The 25,522-nt window shown below is 37.8% G+C and overlaps 1 protein-coding gene across 1 annotated transcript; it reads right to left on the bottom strand.

Annotated features, from left to right (window-relative positions):
* Positions 1-6,245: 6,245 nt before the first annotated feature.
* b4galnt1a (beta-1,4-N-acetyl-galactosaminyl transferase 1a) lies at positions 6,246-25,243 on the bottom strand. Its single transcript, XM_084719995.1, has 11 exons — positions 25,108-25,243; positions 19,179-19,393; positions 18,892-19,074; positions 15,864-15,970; positions 15,667-15,704; positions 15,378-15,558; positions 9,981-10,073; positions 9,682-9,869; positions 8,267-8,407; positions 6,834-7,071; positions 6,246-6,678 (listed from the first exon to the last, which is right to left on the bottom strand). Exons 2-11 carry the CDS (start codon positions 19,391-19,393, stop codon positions 6,467-6,469), a joined length of 1,596 nt encoding a protein of 531 aa, XP_084576121.1. The 5' UTR covers positions 25,108-25,243; the 3' UTR covers positions 6,246-6,466.
* Between the last annotated feature and the right edge of the window lie 279 nt (positions 25,244-25,522).

Genomic DNA, 25,522 nt, shown 5'->3' with positions numbered 1-25,522 from the left:
TAAAATTTAGTTAATCATGTTTACATGGAGGTACACTAAATATACTATAATTAAGTGTATTTTAGCATACTTGTTTTTTTTTTTTTTTTTTTACGTGGGTGGTAATACTGTGGTTATTAAGTATGAATACATTTTAGGGGGAAAAACAGCATGGAATGTGAAGCACGCCTCTCTGTCAGATATCGAAGTGAGAAGAAGAGCAGTCTTTGTATTTCGTGAGCTGTAGACCTGTGTGTCTGTTCTGAGAAATGATGAAAAATGAAAAACACAGGATTCAAACGACAACAGAGGCAAAGGGAGTAAAATCGGAAAAGTAAGACCATCAGTCCTGAAGAATTCTGGTTCATTCAACATACAACATGCAAACTACACTCAGCAAACACATTGAAATGCAAAAACTTGCTTTTACATTAGATAAAACTTTCTGACCCACTGTGTCGTCCACTTTATACATAGAGAAAGAGTTTTATACATTTGGCAATATTGTATTTTGTTATGGTCACGCTAATAAAGCCTCTTTGAATTTGAGTGTACACATTATATAACAGGTCTGACAAACCCTTCTGTTAAGGTGTGTTTTACCAGAAGCTGTAAATGCCATGACATTAATTGAATGTGATGTCTTACCTTACCAACACGCTGCCCTCTGCTGTCCAATGTTTAAAGGTTTTCCTCCCACTGCTCCTCATCATCATCCTGTTATGTTACCTTGACCTGATAAAACTATATGTAGTGTGAGTTCAAAACCAGGACAAAAAACCTAATTATTTCCTTGCTTGATGTTGGATAGCCAAGTTATTAATTTTTTCCAGTGCATATTTCAAAGAGGCCTCTAGACACTGCACCCTTTGGGTTTTCACTTTAAAGCTAAAGGAGTGTTTCACTAATTGGCAAGAAGTAGTCCACTTCAATTAGAACATGGTACACAAGGCTCTGGCCAAATGTTTACTAAGCCAGATTCTACCAGCAGACCCACTAACACACACACACACACACACACACACACACACACACACACACAGGCACATATTCAAAAAGTAATCCTGCTAACTCAATCAGGGAGGTCAGTGATTTATTGACAAAGACAGCTATAAAAACAAAACAACACAAAAAACAAATGTAAAAAAAAAATAAAAACACAGTAGATTACAGTGGAATGTGAGGTGGAAAAGGTAAAACATCAAGTAATTTATATAATTTCGAATTTATGATATTTTGTACAGAAACAGAAAAACCAGTAAGTGTTAAAATGTACTCTAATCTAATGTAAATGTAAACGATACTACCTGTACAACTATTATACCTCAACAGATACTATCACTATTACTGCTAATTATGATAGTGTTTTGTTCCTCGTGACAAAGTGGAGGATTTTTCCACCGGTGTGATATTTTTATCTGATCTTTTGTTTCCATCTTGTGGTGAAACTTAGGAATGACAGTCTCTCAGCAGGTTCTTCATCCTGGTTGAAGGGCCACATGACTTTGTAGGGACAGACTATGGAGTGTCTAAGTCACACCCCTTTGAGTGCTAAATCCTGTCTGTCACATATGTTGTTTGTCAATTTAAAAAAGAATTTTACAAGACAGGCAAATCTTAGTTTGTGGTAGGTTTGTCATAGTTTAGTTTTGCGTGCAACAGCTCAGTAAACTATATCTCTCTCTTGCAAAACATATACCATTAACACCAATCTTGCGGCCTTAACTAATAGTTTCAGCAGCCAAAGTTAGCTTTTGGAGGGAGAAAACTTATATGACTTACATGACTTCTGGATGTGTAGTTTTTCCAATTATGTATTTTCACAAACTGATACTTCAGCAGTTTTACCACAAACTGCAAATGTCTTGACTTGAAAAATTATGTTTTGAATTAACAAACATAATTAGTGGTACAATTCAAACAGAATGAAAAAATATTTTCTCTCTTGCCATTGACTACACTTCATGCTTACTTTCTACCACTGTTGTTTAGAGTTCATGTTCTCATTTTTACCCTCACTCATCTGTGGACAGTCCCCAGGCAACCAAACATCAACACAAGTATTTGAAATTTATATCGAAGCTGTGAGGGGCGATGTCACGTTGTAACCTCGATTGAGTCCTGTTGCACAGTTATAGCAGTGAATCATCATATCTGTCAGCATTTTTAAGACAGAAAATAACGAACTTCCTCACAGAAGCACACAGCTCACAGCAACAGTGACAGCCTGGATTTCAACATTAGATTGAAATGCTTGTGTATGCCTGCAGAATCTTCTGTTAGGAATTAATCTGCCTTCTGTTTATGTGATTTAGTTTTTTGTGGAGTGCAGGGAATACACCTGGCTAGAAGCCCTAACCAATGATAAAAAATCAGCCAGTCACAACATGCAAGTCGTACCCACACTCACACAAAGAGGAAGTCATGATGATTTAAAAAACACTCCCTCTGAATCTAGTTCTTTTTTGTAAAATGTTTCTAAAAAGTATGTTTCTGACAAAGCAACAGGCAATTTTCTTCTTCAAAATACATTAAAGGTGCAGAAAACACGGACTCAGAAGGTTTTTACCAGAATTTGTTGTGGTATGCGGGAGTTCCCAAGGACCACCACAATAGATGCAAATTGCACATAGGTTTGAAGATTAAAAAAAATATTCATAGGTCAATGCTCAAACTAGGATCAGTAATTGCAATAAATCAAAATTCTCTTGTTATTCAAACTTAAAAAAAAATGTGATAATAGTTATGATATTCTATCTTCCCTTTTGTTGGGGACTTTCTCCAACCCACCTAAGGGCCCCTGCTGGTTTCCAGACCACAGTTTGAAAACCCAGAACTTAGTGGCCAATTCTACTGCTAAATATTTCAACCAGCAGTGTGACCTTCTTACAAGTCACTTTTTTAGGTATGTGCAAATCAGTGGCTTTATCATCTCAGAAGTACGGTTATGTTTGCTCTCCTGTAGAAAAGGTTTTGCTGGCTTCTGAGCTCTGAAAATTGGCTGCAAGATTCTAACCTGCTTGCAACATCTCGCTTTGGAAAAAAAAAAAAAAAAACAGTATAATATAGTTTCAGATGATGAGAGGAAAGATGTTTGTCAAAGCTCATCTAGCTGTTTGTCCACCAACAAAGTCAGAAATAAATTTCGCCCCATGTTTTCAAAATACACTAATAAATGCAAAGTTTCTGAAGGGCTGCAAATACAAGTTATGAGGAAATGTTTGAAAAGAGATTTTTGAAATGTTTGGTAAATACTGAGATCTTAAACCTCTGTCTTGTATTCTGGGTTTACAATCTGTATTGAATCTCTAACCTCATGATGTTGAAACTGCTCGATGTTCTTTTATTTGATGGTAGAAGTTGATTTCAGTGACTTGCTGACAAACCTCTCAGTCTCTCACCGTGGTTTCACACTTCATTCCTGTCCTTAAAGACTCAAATGAACAAGTGAAACATACTGTAAATGCTGCAAGAGGGCCTTTTATGTTACAAAACTCAAGTGCAATTTATCAAAATTTTTACTGGTTCAAAGGACCAGTGAACTTTGTGGCATCTAGCAGGGAGCTTGCAGATTGCTCGATCCTCTCAAGCATGTAGGAAACGTACAGTGACCACGAAACTGACACAAAATGCCGAAGGCTGTATCTAGAGCGTTTTTCTGTTCTGAGCTACTGTAGAAACATGGCAGTGCAACATGGTGACCTCTGTGGAAGCAGATCTGTGGCCTCTGTAGATATAAATGGCTAAAGGAATGAAAACAAAACGATTCATTTTTTTCTGGTAATTATACCCTAATGAAAACATACTTATTATATACCATTTCTGCCAGAGTCTGCCAATAAATCCCCTTAACTATAACACACTGGATCTTTAAATCAGCTTTGCTTAAGACAAGTCACCAAAGCGAGGATTCTGCAATTACACTGATGTGCTACTAGAAATAATATAGAGAATATAGAAATATAACACATCTTAAAAAAACAAACAAACAAAAAACAGTACAGAAGTTGAGCGATAATGATTTCAAGTGAGTGCATGCAACTAAACGTGCATAGCTTAAAGGGAATAAAGTGAAAAAAAACCCCCAAAAACTTTTATGTGGTGGATGTTGCATAACTTTTCTGGGTAAAGGAGGATGTTACAGTCAAATGAATGATGAAATGATATGTGAAGTAATAAATAAATATTTTAAAAATATTTTAAATTCTGCACAGGTTTTCACATTTTATGTATTTGGCAAAAAGGGAATTCAGTGTCAGTCTGTCTTCAAAAAATATAATTACAATCCACAGCATGATAAGCTTTAAGGATAAAAGGACTCAATTTACAGCCTTCACATTCAGTTTACTGGCATAGCATTACATGCTTACACTGTCACTTTGCACAAGTACATCAACAACATTTTATCAACGTTTCCTGAGTAACAAACCATGATCATAGTTAGAAATAACTAATAAATGAGCTGGATCAATAGCAAGCGTTTTTCTGTTTAGTCTGCCTGTGAGCTCCTTTTCAATGTTTCAGTTTCAGGACAGGATAATGCAGATGACTGACATACTGAGACCTTTTAATATGTGAAATGCAGACTAAATAAATATCAGTATTTGATTTTTAACAACCTTTGTGTCTGAAAAAAAGAAAATAAATTAAATAAACTCAACAAAAAATAATCAGTTAATCTTAATTGTATAAGTCATATAACCTTCCTGTGTATGAAAATAGTAATATCAACATAAATACATATATAATTACTTAAATGTTGCAACAAGAACTACAGATGCAACTGTGATCAGACTTCAGACTTTCTATTATTTGTTTCATTTTAAGGCACTGGCACGATTTAATATCATGTTTTAGATAAGATAACATTAACAATAATAACATTAAATTAACTTATGCACACAGTCTCACTGGGTTAGATTAGAGATTCCCAACAAGCAGGATAGATAATAGAAATTATGTTTTGCCCTTAGAGCTATATTTTGAAAATGAAACCCCCCTTCTGTGTGAAAACAAGCACTATGAAAGCAACCAGTCAGCGTGTGCATCTGTGTTACTTAATGTTACTGGGTAAATGACACGTATGCCGGTCGTGCTTGTAGATCAAAGTGAAGGTTTCGAGTGTAGTTTGGTGTAACAGTGCTAAAATAGCAAAATAATGTGTCTTAACAATTTAAAATGTACAGATGTTTAATATGCACTGCCTGAAGGTAATGTAGCTGTATATACCAGGCCCACCTGCGTTGAAGGTGGCAGACTGAAAGGACCATTCTTTCTATGTGACGACGCAGATTGTTGATCAGCAAAGACATAGCATGATCGTTCACCTGACTGGCCAGAGGATTTGGACTCTTAATAGCTAAACAGCAATACAGTGTTCTTACTTTATGTATTTGAAGTGGCAAAGATGGCAGTGGTTGTTTTCACCCAAAAAGGGGTGGCAGCATGGAAGAGCTGCTCTCATCCATATTAAATCCTTTCTTACCCTCAGCTGTGCACGAACTACAGGTTATACGAACGTCATTTTAAAATCCAAAAATTAATACAAAAATGACCAGTTATCTTTGTTGGTATCAGCCATGAGAAGCAATACAGCAATGTTGTTCGATTTTCAGGATGGGGTAATGTCGATGACTAATCTTTTAATATATGCACACGCAGGTTAAGCCACAGCTTACATGTTGCAAAGTAATTATCGGTTCTTGGTATCAGCTGGAAAAAAAAAAAAAAACTTAACATGCATCTCTAAAAATAGAACATTCAAGAACAAAAAACACGACCACTTTTTGTGGAGCATAAATACAGTATATGGAGGTTTATGTCTGCTAGAACAGTGGTTTTTAACTTGGGGTTCGGGACCCCCCAGGGGGTCACCGGATAATTTCTGGGGGTTGCCAAATGGTTGTGGAGAATAAAATGGCATATTGTTGTCAGCTGCAGCTTTTTTTTTTATATTAGATCACCTGTACCAGTGATATAATGAAGAGCTGCAATGATGAATTGATTATTAATCTATTATTAAATAAGTTGACAACTATTTTGATAATCAATTAATCAGTTTGTGTCATTTGTAAGAAAAAAAATGGTCAAAATTCTTTGGTTTCAGCTTCTTAAATGTGAATGTTTTTTTGGTTTCTTTACTCCTCTCTGACAGTAAACTGAATATCTTTGAGTTGTGGACAAAACAAGACATTTGAGGATGTCAACATTGACACGAATCAACATTTTCTGATATTTTATGGACCAAACAACTAACGAACGAACGTATGGACATTAAGAAAAGTTAAGAAGCGCTGTGCTAGAGAACAGAGGATATGATCTTTTAGTTTTTCAGGTTATATCAAAGACTTGTTATCTGTTCACAGAACAAAATCTGTCCACACAGTCTTTTTAACAGCAGTAAACATCTTCACTTTACCTGTAAATGACAACAATTTCCCTTTTTCCTCACATTGAGGCAGCAAACAAACACGCGAAAGCCCAGGTTTCAGTTACCGGTCATGCATTTGAACCTGTTCTTGAAATATAAGTTTTCGTCATAAATATTACTGTTAGCATTGGAAGATAAATAGCGGAATTTGTTGTAGGCCTTCTGTGATTCTGTTTTACTCCATGGTAGTTTGATCTTTGATGCGTGGCTTACAATGACGTCACTACAGGAGCCAATGTGGAGGGAGCCCAGAGCGTCGATGAAGAACTCTGCAGTGTCAGAAGAAAATTAAATTTTGAACAGGATTTCCCCCGAGTTTGTTTCTATTGCATTTTTCCTGTCTGAATCAACTCAACAGTGTCACCAGAGCTCTGCATAGCTCATGTAAATAGCTAGCTTGTTTGATAGTGAATATTAGACTCACCCAGATGACCTTGCCGTGCAAATCGGGGGTTAAAGCCCACCTGCTGCACCTTGTCTGTCCGCCCCATGAAGAAGTTGATGACGGCATCAGTTACCACACAGTTGGGAAATCCCTCGATGACGTGGTGGTAGCCCTGTCTGAGATGTAAACAGTCGCCCTTCTCTCCTCCTTCTTCCACTGAGATAGTGTGACGGTATGTTGCAGTGTAACCTGTCACCTCTCTCACTGCACCACCAACCTGAAGTCATTAAGACAGCAAAAATACTAAAGAGATAGTTCTGAATCTGTTGTATGAGCTACTACAATAGTCAGTGTATTACCATCAGTAGATGGTGGTCTGCACACCCTCCAGTTTGGACAAGCAGAGAGGAGCACCAACACAGAAGCTAAGCAACACACTGCTGTAGACAGGATCAGTAAATTTTTTATTTATTTTAGCCATCTAAAAAATCAATCAGTTTTAGTGTATGCTATATTTTGCATATTTTCACTGCTTTACTTTGCCACCAAACTGCCTTTTCCATTTGTATAACTACTGTTACATAAACCAAGTATCACTCTCTTGAAACCAACCAAACTCCACAGGCAAAATCAGCTATTTTACCTCGCAGAATATGGGAACTGCTGGTCACCAAAATTACACAACACAAACTATCTCACAGATCGAGGCAACGGAAAACCAGCAACTCCCATGTTCTGTGAGATAAAATGACTGATTTTGCCTACGGAGTTTGGTTGCTTTTGTGAGGGCAATTTTGGCTCATATGACAAAGGTTTCTTGAATGAAAAGGTTGCCTGGTGTCAAAGTATAGCAGAGAAATTATTCGAAATAGAGCTTAAACTTAAACTAAGATGAATTTATTTAGCTGGATTTATGGCAAAAATACCTTTTGTTGCTGACCACTACAGAGCAGTTTGTTGCTCAGCTCTCTGCTTCTCCAAACTGGGGGTGTGCCAACTGCATCTGCTGTAAACACAACATGACTACAGTTAAGTACCTAATATAACCCTCCATCACATAATCCAAACTATCTCTTCAATTATCTTGAGCATGTTTTTCATTTGCTAAATGCAAAGACGGCAAAAAGCTGAACTGAAAATGGCTCCAGCACAGGCCTAGCAGAGCATCACCAGAGAGGTTATTAAGTGTCTGTGGATGTCTATAAATTGCAAATCTCAGGCGGCTGTAAAAATTGTTCTCTCTAATAAGATAAAGCTAATCTATATATACAGCACCATCTACAGCAAGTGTTAAACAAGTCTATTCAAACAATATAAAACCACCCAGCACCCAACAGGGTGTGTCAGATGAGACAGAGCAGACAGGAAGGAGCCAGATATTTTAAATTAGTAGCACTGATTCATAAAGTAATCTACAGTTGGCATCAAATATTTGCCACCCACATTGTACTGAATCTGCGAATGCATCTCACCAGATCAAGAGTTGTCTTCTCTAAGATGTCCACCATCCTCTCCAACTTGGTGTTTGCAGTGAAGATGAAATCATCATCGGCCCAGAGCACATACTTGGTGGTGACCTGAGACACTGCCAGGTTTCTTCCCGCAAACCAACCCTGTACAGATCACGTGGAATCAACACTCATGACCTGGACTATTTAACTAGAACAATAGAGTGCAGATCTCCACCAGGCAACCCATGAAAACTATTCAGATGTAATGTACTGTAGTTTAATTACACTTTTTTCTCTGTAACTACAACTGATTACAATTACATTTATTCTGTAATTTAATTACATGTAACCAGCTATAGGTAAGCAGTTACTCTCCAGCACTGCTGGCATCCTATTAGAAATTTATGTGAAATTTTGCCACAGTTGACCCTTTGCTAAGCCCCTTTTGCAAACAGCTGAACTGAACTGTCCAATCACAGAGTAGCAACCTTAGGGAGACACAGGCCTGTCAAGCTTTGTATTCTCTACATGATGAAGCTGTAAACATTAGCATGTCCAGACAACAAACACTAACTTACTAGCTGTAGTAAGATAACCTCCAGCTGCATGTGTTACATGGGGGATTTAAAGAGGAGGATGTGGTGCATAATCAAAGAGGGCCAGTGACAATGCATCTCTCTGCCTCTCTCTCTTAGGCCTATGCCGAGTAAGCTTAGCTCTAACCATAGCCATAGCAAGGTCCGCTTCACTAATCGAGTCCCTGCACTTCTTTTTCCCCACATTAATTGAGCGTATTTCTGTCTTCTATCATATACATATACGTGTCGCTTTTCATCATCCGACCAATGTTTGCTGAGAGGTAGCTTTAGTCTAAGTCAGAAACATTGAGAAGTCAGCTGGAGTTGAACCTCTCAGCTGACTCAAGGAGTTTAAGCATTAGCATTAGCTTATGTTAGCCAGTTACACACTCATAATTTTAGCCAACAAAATCCACAGTTGTCAGCTAGAAATGAGAATCTGCTTCAGTTTACTTCTGTGTGGAATCAAAGACCTTGTGTTTCAACAATTACTCCCAAATATGAATCTAACACCGTTTCACTGTTAGCGGCGTTTGTGCAGTACAAGAATGGAAAGCTCGACAGGCGTAGCAACAGTAACTAAGGAGGACTGAGCTTAGTGAAGGATCAAAACGTGTTTTGTGAGGTCACAGGGACCTTTGGCCAGCCATATCTAAACAGTTCACATAATGCCTTTGGCCACGGCTGTTGCTGCGTGGAGACATAAGGCAAGGCAAGGCAAGGAAATTTTATTTATGTAGCATACAAAATACATTAAAATAAAACATTAAAGGAACATTAAAATTGCGTTTGAAAAAAGTAAATAAAAAAAAGTTTTTGCATGGTACTTAGAGTACATGAAGAAATAAACTTCTTTACCTTTGCAAATGGCATGATGTAATGTTCAATGTGAGGCCCAATCACTGGCTGAGGGTGCTCATTATCGTCTGCTATCACTATGGTGACAGTGGGATAATACTGTCGTATGCTGTCGATGAGCTCTTTGAGTTTGTCATAGCGAAGAAAGGTCTTGGTGGCGATGGTAACAAGAGCACTAATATTGTACTCTATGTAGATAATAAAAACACATTTAAAAAACAAAAAGTATCCCATCAAGTGACCATCTGTGACATTCAACATCAAAAATAAAACTGATGATGATGTAATTGCTCACCAACCTTTCTGGACTCCAGAGTAGTACAGTTTCGGGATGGTTCCGTGTCCAATTTTAATGGTGAAAAATGACTGGTGATCTTCAGTTGCGAACTCAACTGCAGAACAAAACAACAGCTGAAGTAAATTTAAGTTTCAGATTTCAGGGGAGGAAATGGTGCAGTGGATATTTCCATCACTGTTAAGATGTAATTAACCATCCATTATCCATGGTTCTGTTCATCTTGCAGAGGCTGTAGCAGGCTCAGTTTTAAAAAATAGAGTGAAGATACTGGTAACAATGAAGTTAGAGGAATTAAGGCGCCCATTGATACCAACCATGTCATCCTCGCTGGGAAGGACAGTAAGTACAGTTAGGCAAGGGAAAAACTGGCATCGTCATTTTCAAAGGGGTCCACTTACAGACATGCTCACTTTATGCTAATCCCATGCAGTTTTTTTGCATGCAGTACAAAAATTTTATCCTTGACTATTCTAAAAATGGTCTATATTCCTGCACACCTCCTGTGACATCATGTTAGTCCTCACAGTGGCCCTGTCATTACAGTGAAACAATCTCTTGAAACTTGAACATGATGAAGTTTGCTTGTTGGGATTAAATTCAGTTACTGCGGGTGATCTAATCAGCTCTGTGCCAAAACATTAACCTTCTGAACAGCCACAACTTCCACTGGGACATGATCTGATCTATGAACAGGCAGCATATAGTGTAAATGATTCAGAATTTCAGCTTTTTTGAGTTTCTCCAAAAAATTTATTATAATTAGAGCTGTCAAAGTTAAACGTGTTAACGCAAATTCCTTTTAATGCCAATAATTTTTTTGACGTGCAATTAATGCACGTTCTGTTATACTGGCCTGACCAATCAGGTTTGCTCTGAATCAGAAGCGAGCTTCCCTGTCACCCGACAATATAAAGGCTTGTCTGTTTAGGCAACTGGCTCAATGCAAGAAAATAGAAATATATGAGGGAGAGGAGTGAGTGCTGATCGAACTGCAGCTCCACCTGAAACCAGGTAAAAGTGAAAATAAGGCTGATCCACAGCAGAGAGAGAGGGAGAAAGTATGTGAATATGGACAGATGTGTCAACTTGATATAAAAACTTGATCGTGAGTCATGATGTTATCACACACTTCCGTGGTGCACCCTTTTCTCCAAGTCCGATTTGTGTAATTTTAAATACTTATTGTTTTAAGATAATTGATCATAACTGTGAGGGAGGAGAGACAAGCTGCAGAGAGGAGGGAGGGAGGGAGGGGGGAGCGTGTGTGAAGTGCAGACCAATATAAAAACTTTATTGATGATAAATCCTGATGTTACTGTACAGTTCTGTGGTTTGAACACTACAGATTAAAATATCTGTCACTGTAAAGGCCAAACTGACAGAAAATGTTTCTCACTGTGCTGCATTATTGTAAGTCATGATGAAGAGCCCAGACTCTGTCTCTCCTCTTCATCTCCCCGGTGTGTGTCGGTGTGCAGTTTGCTGTCTGCTGTTGTGTAAAACATCACCACTGATGTAAACTGTCAGTGACACTGATGTAAATGATCCTGCTGCATTAATACAAAAACATTAATATCGTGCATTGTTTTGTCATTTTATAGACTGAGCTGAATAAAGATGAGGATTTTTCTCCCCAGAGGATTTTATTGAATAAATAAACTATTATTAACAATAATAATACTAAATAATTAAATAAATGCATATAAATTGTAACCTTTGGTAAAATACAGCTCGCTTTGTGGTGTTGGAATTTTAAATATGAAGCCTGCGGTTCCATAGAAGCTTCAACTGACTTTTCTATTGAAGCTTTTAGTGCATTTTGACCGGATGTTACATTGAGCAGGTCAATATGTGTATATGTGCCTGATGGACTTGGGTTTGTCATGTTATTCTCTGAGCATATTTTTTTAATGCCAAATGCAGTGCCTGTGAGGGTTTCTGGACAATATTTGTCATTGCTTTTGGTTAATATATTTTATTTAATAAAGTTACATTTGAATTACACTTTAAACACTTGAAAAATATCCCTTTAAGTTTCATTTTGAACAAATACAAAATGTGTGATTAATTTGTGTAATTATAACGTAAATTATATTGTTGCAAAGCTGTCTGGTTGCTTGCAATGGTCTAATACTTCTAAGTACTGGAGTCCAAATAGCGAGTTGGAGTCATTACGGTTTATTAAATATGTTGAAATCCTATTTGATAAGTTATCTATGGTTGAAGCGAGTTGTTTTCCCCCCGCCCCCTAAACAGCAGCAAACAACAAGTTCTGCACTGTAAGCTGATCAACTGTTTGTCACCCAGTATTTTAACTTATTTAATATATGACATATTCCTCTTTAAATTGATAAGTTTGGACTCATCATCCCCTTTATTGTTTCCTTACAATAAAAAAAAAATTACAATATCATTACACTATGCTACAAGAAAACTGAGACTATACTGCATAAAAATCTTCATTCAAAACTTTACAAATACAAAACTCTGTTTATTATGTTTGGCACTCACACCGGGTGCATTCTACTTACTGAGACACTAAGGTTCTTGTTACTGCTGGCTTTGAGAGGGCTACACTTCACTGTGCAGGCTGTCAAACCAACAAGGAGAGCTGCTAGTGGAGCGACATGGATGAGGAAGTACAAATTTCCATTTGGTGCTGTTGTGTATTTTTCATTAGATGGATTAAGTTAGTCACTATGTGCAGAATTAAGTAGTTTCCAACTTGACATCTGGTGGTAGTATAAACAACATTAGCTAGCAAATGGCCATCCACACAGCTAAAAAAACACATCCTCTTTTTATTTTTCCCCCTTCTGAGGTTCAGTCAGTATTATTGTCGTGTAGAAAATCATGATAATGTGATATTATCCAAGCTCACATTATTCCAAGATCACATGCTGAGGAAGGGTGTCAACATCCGTGCACAGACAGACTTTCAAAAGACTGAACCAGGACTGAACCAGGACTGAACCAGGACTAGAGAAAGATACCATGAATCTGTTTTTGCAACTTTCATTCACATTCAGATGTTCGCCTGTGTGCACAGGTACTCCAGAGTTGCCATGTGTGTTTGTGTGTGTGTGTGTGTGTGTGTGTGACAGACAGAGAGACAGAGACAGAGTTTCTACTGCTTAACACCCCTCTCTGTGTACACGAAATGGTTCGGCCCTGCTCCCAAACCCGGCCTTTGCTAGCAGTGAATGGACTGGTCGCACAGCAGACATTTTGACTTGTCATAGCAGGAAAAACACAGCTGGACTTAATAACTGTAATTAAGGCTCAGTTCCAATTAGTGTCCCAGTAACAGTGACAGTAAACCACCATCCACAATAGAAGGACCACCCCTAGGTGGAATGCAGTAGTCGTGAACTTTCTCTTATGACATATGAAAATGTCTGCTGTGAAACTAGTCCATTGCAAGTGAGGAACAAGTTTGGTTTGGAGAGCTGTTAAACAAGCATCATGTCTCATATTAAAGATATATCTGGCTATAATGGAAAGAAAGGACAGTTAGAGATGTGGGAGAGAAGAAGGGGTGACAGTCTGTATGGCTATAGTGAAATAGGTACTGTTATTACCCTAACATTAGTTATTTCATATTTTCACAGAAAATTCTGAGTGTTTACACTTCACTCCTCTTTTAGTCGACATTTAATCAGTGCAGGCAAACTTAACCAACTATTCATGCTAAATCGGTTGTCCCTGCAGCCCCTGGTGCCAGGCTCCTGAGATGTAGATTCAGCTTCAGGCTCAGCAGCCCTGTCTTCCTGTCCTCCAAATGAACCTGCCCTACTGCCAGCTGAACACGGTGAGCAACATTGTGTTCAATCACATATCAGTTGGCATAATTGCAGGGGGGGTCTGTGGCAATTTCTTTTTTATTATTATGAAAAAAGAAAAATACTGAATCCTTTTCAGCGACAAGAATTCAAACCACTTAATTATTTCTCCACATAATGATTATTATTTGAAACAAAAAATATCCTATAGTCTGTACTGCGTGCTGAACAGTTTGTAGCTTTGAGTGACTCAGTCTGAGTGACAGCCAATTTAAAAATAATACTGACTGCAGACTGAAATATGCTCATTTACTTGACATCTAGTGGTGGTGACACACAACTGAAGGTAATTTGGGTCACTATTCTGCAACAAAACAAAATATTAGGGGTCTGTACCTCACTGACTGAGATGGATTCGATACGTATCTCGATACATGTTCAACGATACAGTACATCTTAAAATTTTTAAATGGCCAACGATTCAGTTCGGTTTGATTCAGTCCTGTCACGATACGATATGATATGATGCAATATAAGACAATGCAATGTGTGAATCTTTACATTTTGATTCAACTAATGCTACATTTGTATTTCTATTAGTTGCAAAAATACATCCAGATAGTTTTCCTCAACATAGTAACAGTAGAGACAGAGAGAAGGAGACATTACAGTGGTGTTGACATCTTATTATGAGTCTCATGTGTAAATGAGATAATGTAGCCTAAATGAGAAACTGTTAACAAACTTTAAAACTGTTTAAAATATTAGTATTTTTGCAGTAAGATGATCTGCTGCTCTGTTTCATATGAACAGTGCTGTGGTTTTGATCAGTGTGGGGGAACAGTGATGCTCTGTGTTACCTGCTCTCATAGTGACATGACGTCTCTGTAGGTCAGACTCGTGGCTCTGTACTGTGCGGTCAGACACATTTTGCATAAATGATTTGCAGCAGTGTTTCTCATCTTTCTTATAAAAACCAAACTTATTCTACACTTGCGCGTTATGAAAATTTGGTTGTACGACGCGATACAATGTCACTTCTGTCGCTGTTTTCAGCACGGTCTGTTTAGAGCAAATGAAGAGGAGACACAGCAGAGGGAGGGGGGAGCGCTTGTTTTGTGTGATCGCGGCAGCAGGCATCAAGTGAGAGCGGTGCAGGCAGAGGCAAGAGGAGAGAAATAACAGAAGAAACTTACAGTGGCACGTCCCTGATGCCAAAAATGAAACATATGCATGTCCTAATGAGATGTATCAATATGCTAGTGCTTGATGGATTTGTTTCCGTTTCATGTTCAGTTTTTAACCGATGCAGGCCATCTGAACTGATGCACTCGTATCTAACACATTCAAGTCCGATGCATCGGATGCATGAGTGAATCGTTACACCCCTACAAAACATCAATTGTAACTGAAATTTTTGTAATGATGTTATTGCAAATAATACAGTATATAAGTAATAGTAATATTACAGGACATATTATCATATGTACAGCAAGGCCAAGAAAGTGGAAGCATTCGGTCTAGAAAACTGAAAATTACATTTTGCTTTTCTGATTACGATAGTATTCACAAGATAGACAGTAAATAATATAGCTAGATAGGATAATATTGTTTACCTGTATCTGCTGTCTTGGGATGGAACACAGTGTTCGTGTAGGTGACGAGCTGCAACTGCCTGTTCAGAGCAGACAGAAGAGGACTCGACAGGATCATGTGGTTCTCTCCCACTCCTTTAACAGAGACCTTGTCCACTGTAGCAGCAACATCAAAAGTCCCCAGTGCTGCTTTCAAATATACCTGTTATACCATTTTCATGGTTTTCAGGAAAAAAATTATTATTAAATTATTAATTATTAAATGTTTAGGCAGAAAACCACAATGAAACCCCCAAAATGAAGAAATTACCATATGGTTTGATCTTGTTTCTTCTTTAAGACCCAAACCTGTGGAAAGAGCGCAGTAATTACCGAGGATATCAACATGGAATGACGGTAGTGAGTGTTAGTGACAGAATTAAATACCAAATGCATCACCTAAAGTAGGTGACAAATTTTTTTCATCTGTTTCCGTAATATTGTGTGCCATGTTAGATATGCTGTTACCAGGAATGATGATCGTTTTGAGGGGTCGCACCTCCACGCCCTGGATAGGATACTGAAGAGGACTGTTAGCCTCAGCTACGATGAGTGCATCTGCAGGATTGTAGGACCTACACATTCAGAACATGTTAGAGAGGGAAGTCTGCATCACTCTGCAATAAATACTGTAGACCTATTTATTTACTAGTGGACAATCAGTATGGTTTCGTCAATGTTTGATATTTAGTGAGCATGACAGCTGATGTCAAAACAAAACAAAAGTCATGTATAATTCCATTATTCCTTGCACATTACAGTCTAAAATACATGGTCGGGTCCAAATCCACCTTGGCCATATTGCGCCATGAGTGCACAAGGTTATCTTGCCGTCCTGTCCATGGCACACAGCTGGATACACCTTTTCAATTGTGCATAAGTGTATTGATTAATTCATGTGTGTGCTTTGGGTGTAACATGCAATAAATCAATCAGGAAGTCAGCTCTCATCACCTTTAAGAAGCAGGTGCACCCAGAGTGTATTCTATACATTGTCAGGGAAACAGGTGAAAACAGTGATTACACAGAGGAGGCTATTGGCAGGGATTCCTGCAGAACACTACTGTGGATGGAGGAAATGGGATCAGGAAGCGTTTCTGAAGTTTGAGGGAAGTAATATGCAATTATGAACGGGTAATTGTGTATCGCTTCCCAATGAGCATATACAAGCAGCATCAGGCTCTAACAGAAGCGCACGACTTTTTCTCCCAAGGTCAGATTTAATTTCTTGGTCATTTTGTATGCTCATATTCTTTGAAGGTCTATTGAATTTATTAGGTTTTATAAGTAAAAAAATAATTCCTTACTCAATATTAGTGAGAATAATTTTAGACACACGCACACCGTTTATTTCAATATTTACACTTTACAGTAAACCCTCATTGCTGCGTGTGAAAGTACTTGAAAATGAAAGGTGTTTTTGTGATTGTGGAGATGTGTGTGTGCACCTCAAGCAAATGCACAATTTGCTATCTTGTGCAGACAAACCAACTACACCACAGACTCTACAGGCTACCAGCCTTTACCAGACTTTAGCAGGTCAGTGGTTTAAGTGCTTTTGACAACAATGAGCCATGCACAAGATGTGCCTGACCACAACCTTATTTTTAGATCTCCTGTCCATGTGTGCACAGACAGGCATGAATTCATTTGCTATCTTGCAAAGCATTGCAAAATACCAACTGTGTATTCCTGCATTGACTATCTCTACTGTGCAGATAACTATCTGTAAAAAAAAAAAAGTCCTGAAATGCTTTGTCAATTCATGAGTTAATCGACTAACACAAAACAGTTTGGTGATCAGTTATTTATACAAATGAAGTCATTTTGGTTGGTTGATTTTCAAATGCTTTTGTACCTTTTATATCATTGTAAATGTAATACCTCTAGGGTTTGTACTGCTGGTCAAACAAAACAAGCAGTTTGAAAATGTCATCTTGATTCTCTGGGAAACCGTGAAAGTTTTCACTATATCCTCCTGTTTAACAGAAATTATTATTTCCACTATTATTGAGAATCTTCATTGACATGCAGTAGGTTACATGCACATGTAGCACAGGGGTCTTCAAGTTTAGATCATTGTTTATATCACTGCATGTATAAATAATACAAGCAGCAGAAAAGGAAGGATGCATTGAGTCCAAGGACAATGGAAGAATAATGACAAAAAAAGAGGCTGTACAATGTCAAAAAAGTAAATGTTACTCTCAGCACGCTAATCACACTAACTGCCACAGATTAAACAAGCCTGCCCATTTCCTGTTCTGGCTTTTGCAACATCATGCCAGCAAATTTTATCATGTAACATGCAGTCAGATTACAGCATGGGTCACAATAAAGCTGGAAAGAAACTTGTAAATATGATTTAATTGATCCTTTAACTTTACAGGAGAAACTGGTGATATATTTGTTATAAATAATAAAATGGCCATGATGATATCAGAGATATGGGAAACATGCTGAGAGCTGAAATACTTGCTACTCTGACAACAATGCTCCAGTGAGTCACAGTGTTCCCCTTTCAATTTTCAGCTGCCGGCTGGAATAACTTTTTGTCTGCCCTGTCAACAGGATGTAAAAAAGGTAAGTGCAGAAAGGTTACAGTAACCAGATCACTAATGTGCATGGACTGTATAAATGGGTGAAAGATTAACAGTGAAGCACATAAAAAAACACACAAAAAACCCAGAATATGTAATGTCAGTGTACTGATGTGTGGGGTAGATCAGCTATCAACTGACACATCGACTGACACATCACAGTATGACTCAAAGGTCAAAGCCATTCGTGACTAAATCCTGTGGGTCAGGGGGCTAATCTCTAAATCACACAGACTTTCTCACAGTCTTATAAAGCAGTTATCATCTTCATCTCGACAAGAGCTGAAAACTGATATATAAGACCTCATACAGGAAGCCATCTACAAACAAAATTTGTCTTATTTTATCAGTACCCACTGGTTTCTGGGATACACCAATGTTTTCTTAGTTTGGCTCTTCACTTAGGTAAGAGAAAATTTTACAAGTGGTGGAGAGCACTCTTACCAAGATAAGAAGACAACAGTCCACTAATGGTTTGTCCAACACAAGGAAATTCCCGTTTGAAAATACATAAATATTTATAATTATTTCTAATAATTACTATATATTTTTTTATACCTTTTGGACATTGGACCTGAACAAACAAACTGTCCTTCTTCACAAATGTATTGCTTTTATCGATTTTATATAATATTATATCTTAAATTCAATATTTTCAAACTACAGTTTGTACAGTTTACACACCTGTGTATATACAACTACACCCCTTATCATAATATGTTGATTTCACTGCTGCTGAAGTTCTCCTCATAGCATTTCTGGTGGTATCTTGGGGCATGTACAAGAGTATTTGCAGACAGCACAGCACTTTTTTCTCTTAGCAAAAATATAATAGAAATTTAAGAGTATGTTGCTGCATGAAGTTTGCATACAGTAGGACATCCATTGATCATTACCTCCTCTGAAAGCTGCTGTACTCCTGAGCTCTCTGATGGTTTGCGCCTTCAGGGTCAGGATTGGACTCTAAGAACACAGCGCCAAGGTTATGTGCCCACACGCGTGGAACCAGCAGCTCGGAGAATGGCACGTGAAAGGTCTGCTTATCAGCCAGACATACACAGGTATTTTGAGCCAAACGACTGTGTCAGGAAAAAGAAGCTTACTGAGTGACTTGATAAGGACAACAATTAGAATTCAGAGAAGAATTTAGACAAAAAAACTAACATGCTAACTAATAACACACCTTGCCACATCCTCCTTTATGTGGTAGGAAATGTCATCATGATAGCCACTGATGATGTCCTGAATTTTTCCATCGAGGAGTTTCTTTAGTGAACCCTCCTGTCTTGGGCGAATGTCAACAACTGAGCTGGTCCCAGGGCTCCAAGCATGAAAGAGGACCAAGAGCATCCCACTGACCAGAATCAGCACTAGACACCTCTTGCAGATGATGCGCATCTAGAATGAAGATTAAAGGAAAGATCAAAAGGGTGTACATGTCCTCTTCACAGGATGAGGAAAACAATGAGGCACAGGTCCTGTGTTTCACATGGGAATAAACGAAGTTCAGTCAGACAGAATATGTTGATGCTTGCTTTATTTACATTCCACCTCTCTCTTTTCCTTTTCCGCTTCCAACCCAATCAGATAACTGAAGGTGTTCATCTGTTCAGTTAAAGGGATAGTTCAGCTTATTTGAAGTGAAGTTGTATGAGGTAATTATTGTCTTACCTACAGTTTGGAGCAAGCCCCAAGTTTGGAGAAACAGACAGGGATACCAGCATGGAAGATAAGCAATGAACTGCTACAGACAGAGTCAACAACAAAAGGTATTTGAGACACTTAAAAAAAGTCAACCTAAAAGAAGTTTGTATCAGTTAAAGTGTACGCTAGGGCTGGGCGGTATGACAAAATTTTCATATCACGTTTTTTTTTTTAAAAATCATATCGGTTTCACGGTATTTGACGTTTTTTTTTTTTTTTTTTTTTCATGCAACAGTGTTCTTACCCACAATTTCTTCTACTGAGAACAGAATTACTGCAGTTGATTGTCTTCAAATAGCCCATTTTACTGTCACAAGGACTGTATCATGTTTTTTTTTTATGTCCAGAAAGGTAAAAGCATGACCCCTTCAAAGTATGGTTACCATCACATGGACGACTATACAATTAAACGTCCCCACCCACGCTAGTCGGAACCAGAAATACTAGTCATTTAAAATATTTAAAAATGAAATATTTGTCAATATTTTATTCATGCATGATGCCAGTTATCTGTTGCCGCACGCCACTGGTCGGGGCTGCGGCGCTATCAGACAGCAGCTCCTCTCACCCAGCGCGTATGAACCGATCGCCAGCGAGGTCGACAGAATAAGCTGATATATATTCACTCGACTGGAGAAATGTGACCGCATTAAGCACAGACACAGACATAAACCTGCAGGCGGAGCTGCTGCTGCTACTGCTACTACTAGCTGCTAACGTTAGCTACACTGTGCGTCAGGCTGGAAGCTAACGTTAGCTCTGGGTCCTTTACCTGCAGACACTGTGACCCTCTTCAGTCTGAAAAGGTGAAGCATAAGCGTGTAAGGTTTGTACTGCACAGCGCGAAGTAGCGCGCATTTCAGCGGCATTTAAAGTACGATTTGGCGATTGTAGACTATGAATAACGTCTTCAAATGGCTCTTAATACACACAGTATTTTTTTCGGACAGTGTTTAACATTAAAAATTAATAAAATTTGCCTTGTGTTTTCTTAGTGACTATTCTAAATTAAATTTGGCATCTAATCAACAGAGAAATTAGTTGTCAGGAACATCCCTGGTACACACGCTCAAGCAAGCATACCTGTGGTGTTGGTGTGCAGCACTGAAATGGGTCCCCGCTGAAACACTTTGCCGCCGCGCACGTTCTGGACGTTGTTTGGACTATTCACCGGTATGGCGGTATATGAAAAATTCATATCATGACGAAAAAAAAGACAGGTTTTCAGTACGAACCGGTATACCACCCAGCCCTAGTGTACGCTATATTTAGAACATTTTCACTGCTCCATTTTCCTGTTAGACAGTTTTTTTGTTTGGGGTACCACCCTTTTATACGCTAAATATCGCTCTCTCCGAACCATCCAAACTCCACAGGCAAAATCAGTAATTTTACCTCACAGAACACTGGAGTTGCTGGTTACCAGGGCCTGTACCAGTTGTATGAAGTTTTGTGTGGCTCTGGAGGGAGTCATTTTGGTTTTGGAGATTATAGAGTGGAGTTTGAAAGAAACTGGTGTGTACAGGGCTGGTAGGGTGGAATGAAAGGATGATGATGAGATGCATTCGGAGAGTAACTTCTGCTCCATCAATTTTGACCATTAGGATTGAACACAGGATCGAAGCTGAGTGATCTGAACCAGTGTACAGCATTTGGTGGACCTTGTGGAGGAGCATACTGATAGACCCTGCAGGGATGTTCCCACCAACTCATTTCTCTGTTGATTAAACACAAATTTAAATTTAGACTGGTCGACTAGTCTAAGCAGTTAATTTATCAACTGATATCGTTACACCTCGTCTGAAAAAATACTGCTTGTATTAAGAGACATTTGAAGCTATTAGTCACATTCTTCAATGAAATGCGTCTGTCATGTGCGTCAACATTGCGTGACATCCTTCAAAACAATACAACTCCCTAAATGCTTCAGCATATTTTAGACTGAACAGGATCACAGTGTCAGTGGGTAAACAACATTAACTGCCACCACAGTGTGACTAACGTTAGCAGTGCTAGCAGTGGCAGCCTGCTCTGCTTGCAGGTGTCTGTGCTAGGGATGTACTGTGACGATGCATTGTGAGTGTAATCTACTTTCATATCTGACTGCATGAGACTGGCCTAACCTGGAGATAAAAAGGTATGTGTGCTTCTGAAATTATGCACAGATATATTCAACCAGCTCCAATCGAACCACACATACCTTTTCCTCTCCGGGTCGGGTCGGACTCTTGCGGTCAAATATAGTGTCTTGTAAATTTTGTATGTTATAGATCATAATTGTTTAATCCTTGTTTTTCTGGATCACAATAAACACGCAGACACAAACACTACAGCTGCTCCAGCTGTCATGCGATGTAACAGCCATGACCCCGTCCTGTGTGCACTTCGCAGGGGTTAATCTGTAAGTCTGTTTAGATTTTATTAGACGTTATAATTATAAATATTTTCTTTCTCCATATTAGTATGTTTAACTGTTTTTTTCCACACACTCGCACACAGCTGTTTAACATTAATGAAGAGTGTTCTGGTATTGTGGAGACGTGTGTGTGCCTCAGCCAAGCGCGAGACACACATGTAAGCTTTTAACTTCAGTATTTATACTTTATTGCTGATAGGAAATATATTCAAATGTGCCAAGAACAAGATAACAAACACACCGGGCCGTGCTTTCGTTTTGCCTTCATGTTTAGACATCCCGATCATGGCTGCACAGACCAGATGCAAGTGCATTTGGTATCTTGGCAAAAATGACACTTGCTGTAAGATAGTAAAACCACTACCAATAGTGACTATCACAGTAATGCTATTTTCAAGGACTGAGGAAATCCAAGGAGGAACTGTTCTAGTGCACTCACTATGCTGATTTGCTGTTTTTCACTTCACTATTTGACCATGTCAACAGAAGAAAATTATCACGTTGACCTCTGATATTTAAACTGAAACTTGACAAAGTTTCACAGGCAATTTACTATGACAACGGAAATACTCACTGCAGGGTTATTACAGCGGAATGTGTTATCTGATTGCTGTGTGATTAACAACTGATAAATGTTAATGTGAACTAAGTTGCTGATTTGTTTATGTGCAATTTTATCACATACTGACTTGCAAGAAAGTCAAATTGCATAATTTGTTTGTGGATAGGGGCAGGAGATATGACAGGGGTTAAACCTAGAGTGCTGGTAGAGAGAAGCAAGTTTATTAAGTCACTGTGCTTTTTTTTTTCAGGCATCTTAATTAATGAGAAATTTAACTGTAAAAGCATATAATCATTTTATTCATAACAAAACTGTGAAATCACAGAGGATCATCTGCAAACCACACAGTTTTATAAATGCCTCTTATTTATGAACTTTACATTATTACCTGATATATCGCCATTTTATTTATGGTAATATTGTTTGGGCAAATACATACATTCCCCTATTTAATTTGCAGAGAAAATTATTTGTAAGATCAAAAATGAGGCCTTTGACCTACTGTTATATGTTGATGCATTTTTCTACTATTGTTTAGCAACATTATCCCATTCAATTCTAAAATTCATTCATATAATAAAAGACAAGGTTGGTCATCGAAACAAAAACATGGCTAGTACTCCTTTAGATATCGTGGTGTCATTTATTTATGTAATAGTTTTATTTTGTTTCTTTTTATTGTCTTTTTCTCCTTAAGGGAGAGGAAGTCTGATGTCTAAGCCTGTGGCTTCTTGACCTCTCCTGACACATCTCTGATTTTTTCATTATCTGGATTTTATGCAGTCTCATGTGTGCAAATAAAATATATATATATATATATAAAAACAAACAAACAAAAAAACAAGTGTAATGTGTATGTAAACAAAATTGATAAGAGTATAAACACAGAACTGTAGAAGCCAAAATCACATTTCTTACTAGAGTTGGGAAATATATCAATATTATATCAATATCATTAAACGAGACTAGATATCATCTTAGATTTTGGAAATTGTTATACTGAGATATCAGAATCAGATTCAGATCAGTTTTCTGCTGACTCAGTTTTCACATACAAGGAATTTGCTGTGGTATGTTGGTACATCTTAATGAACATTGTACAAAAATATAAATATAGATGAAAGTCAAGAAGCAAGAAGCATACATAGAAAAAGCGCCTGTAAAGCGTCTTTGAGTGTCCTGAAAAGCACTATATAAGTATTATTATTATTATTATTATTATTATTATTATTATTATTATTATCATCATTATTTTATTATTTAAAAAAATAGAAAATTGACAGTAACATGAAAAATACTATACGTGACTAAAACGTGAAAGGCAGTGGCCAGACTGGAACTAAAATGGTAATTTCCTGCTTTTAAAGGCTGGATTACAGTAAAGTGTGATGTAATTTTCTGAACTTACCGGACTGTTCTAGCTGTTCTATTGTTTGCCTTTACCCACTTAGTCATTATATCCAGAATACTGATGACTATTTGTCAAAAAATCTCATTGTGTAAATATTTTGTGAAATCAGCAGTAGTCATCCCTATGATACTGTCACAGTATCAATAAATATTGATATTGTATTTGTTAAAAAATGTTGTGATATTTGATTTTCCATGTTGCCCGTTAATCTTAAGTCATTTTAAAGGGTATGCAAAAATATTGTGATCTGTACAAATGTACAGATCTGTTTAAGTATGTATAAGAGTGTGTTGGGTTAGTAGAGCAGCTATTCAAACAGTTTAAAGTACTTAACATAATTTATTTATCTCTGTTTACACAATAGCAAACATATTTGTATGTTTATGCTCACATGAGACTGATCAAATTATATTAACTGATGAAGTATGTAACTGACAATGTTACATATTTTTGCTCTAAGTGCTCTCTTTGTGTGGGGGTTAATCTTCAGTTCTGTTACTCATTACATTAATTTAACGTCTAAAAAGCAAAAAAAAAAAATTATCTAAGATGAATTTGTCTCTCTGATGAATATAGGAGTGACTTTTTTGCATTCAATACTGTATTTTAATATACAGGCTTTGTCTTTACATGTGACTACCAGTCTTTTATCACAGACCTGGTATGTGTTTGAAGACAAACCTGCAGTTTATGCAGAAAACAATACAAAGATGGCTTCCTCGTATATTTTATATTATGTCAGTTATGGCAGTTTTTACGACCTAAAATGTTCTCAATTTAATTAAACTCCTGTTTGGAAAACTTAGGGAGTGTTATTTTAAGGCAATTAAAAGCAGGCAAACAGTTTGTTCTTTCAAAACAGCCGATAACGCGTCCGCACAAGACAAACTACTGCTTTGGATAAATATTTTTTCAACAGGCTGTCAAGGAAAAAGCGGTGAGTCCACAAAAAATACCAACATTTCTATTCATAGCAGACAAAAAGACAGGAGGAAGAGAGATGGACATGTTTTTCTTACCGTTGTTGATTCTGTGGGATAAATATTTCCAACTTGTGATCAAATTTGAGAGGCTCTGGTCCGGTTCAGGCGGATTAATGCGCCTGCGGGTTCTGGGTTCGGTGCTGCGATGAGTTGTGAGAGCCACTCCTCCCCCATAATCACTCTCCAGTACTGAGCATGAGCGACAGAAAAAAGCAACCGTATTCTCTGAGTTAGGCTGAAATTTTCGGTAGAGGGCTCCATAGTTTAGCCAGTTTTACCTGTGAGACTGACACAGCAAAGTCACAATAAAATGTAGGGGAGAGTGGGGCCAGTTTTTACATAGGGTAGACTGGGGATGGTGCAACAAGTCTTCTTCCTTTATTCAGAAACATGATAGTCATACTGTACACGCTCAGTTAGACTCCCCACCAAAAAAACAGGACACATATTT

The sequence above is a fragment of the Lutjanus erythropterus genome, chromosome 6 (assembly GCF_056507025.1).
Source record: "Lutjanus erythropterus isolate fLutEry1 chromosome 6, fLutEry1.hap2, whole genome shotgun sequence".
Classification (NCBI taxonomy): Eukaryota; Metazoa; Chordata; class Actinopteri; order Lutjaniformes; family Lutjanidae; genus Lutjanus; species Lutjanus erythropterus.
This window is presented reverse-complemented; position numbering and strand designations above follow the sequence as displayed.

Coding starts and splice junctions, on each gene's coding strand:
- b4galnt1a (XM_084719995.1), bottom strand. CDS start 19,393: ATGCGCATCATCTGCAAGAGGTGTCTAGTGCTGATTCTGGTCAGTGGG. Junction 15,705..15,863: donor CAAAACGATCATCATTCCTG/GTAACAGCATAT, acceptor CTCTTTCCACAG/GTTTGGGTCTTAAAGAAGAA. Junction 9,870..9,980: donor CTACTCTGGAGTCCAGAAAG/GTTGGTGAGCAA, acceptor TTATCTACATAG/AGTACAATATTAGTGCTCTT.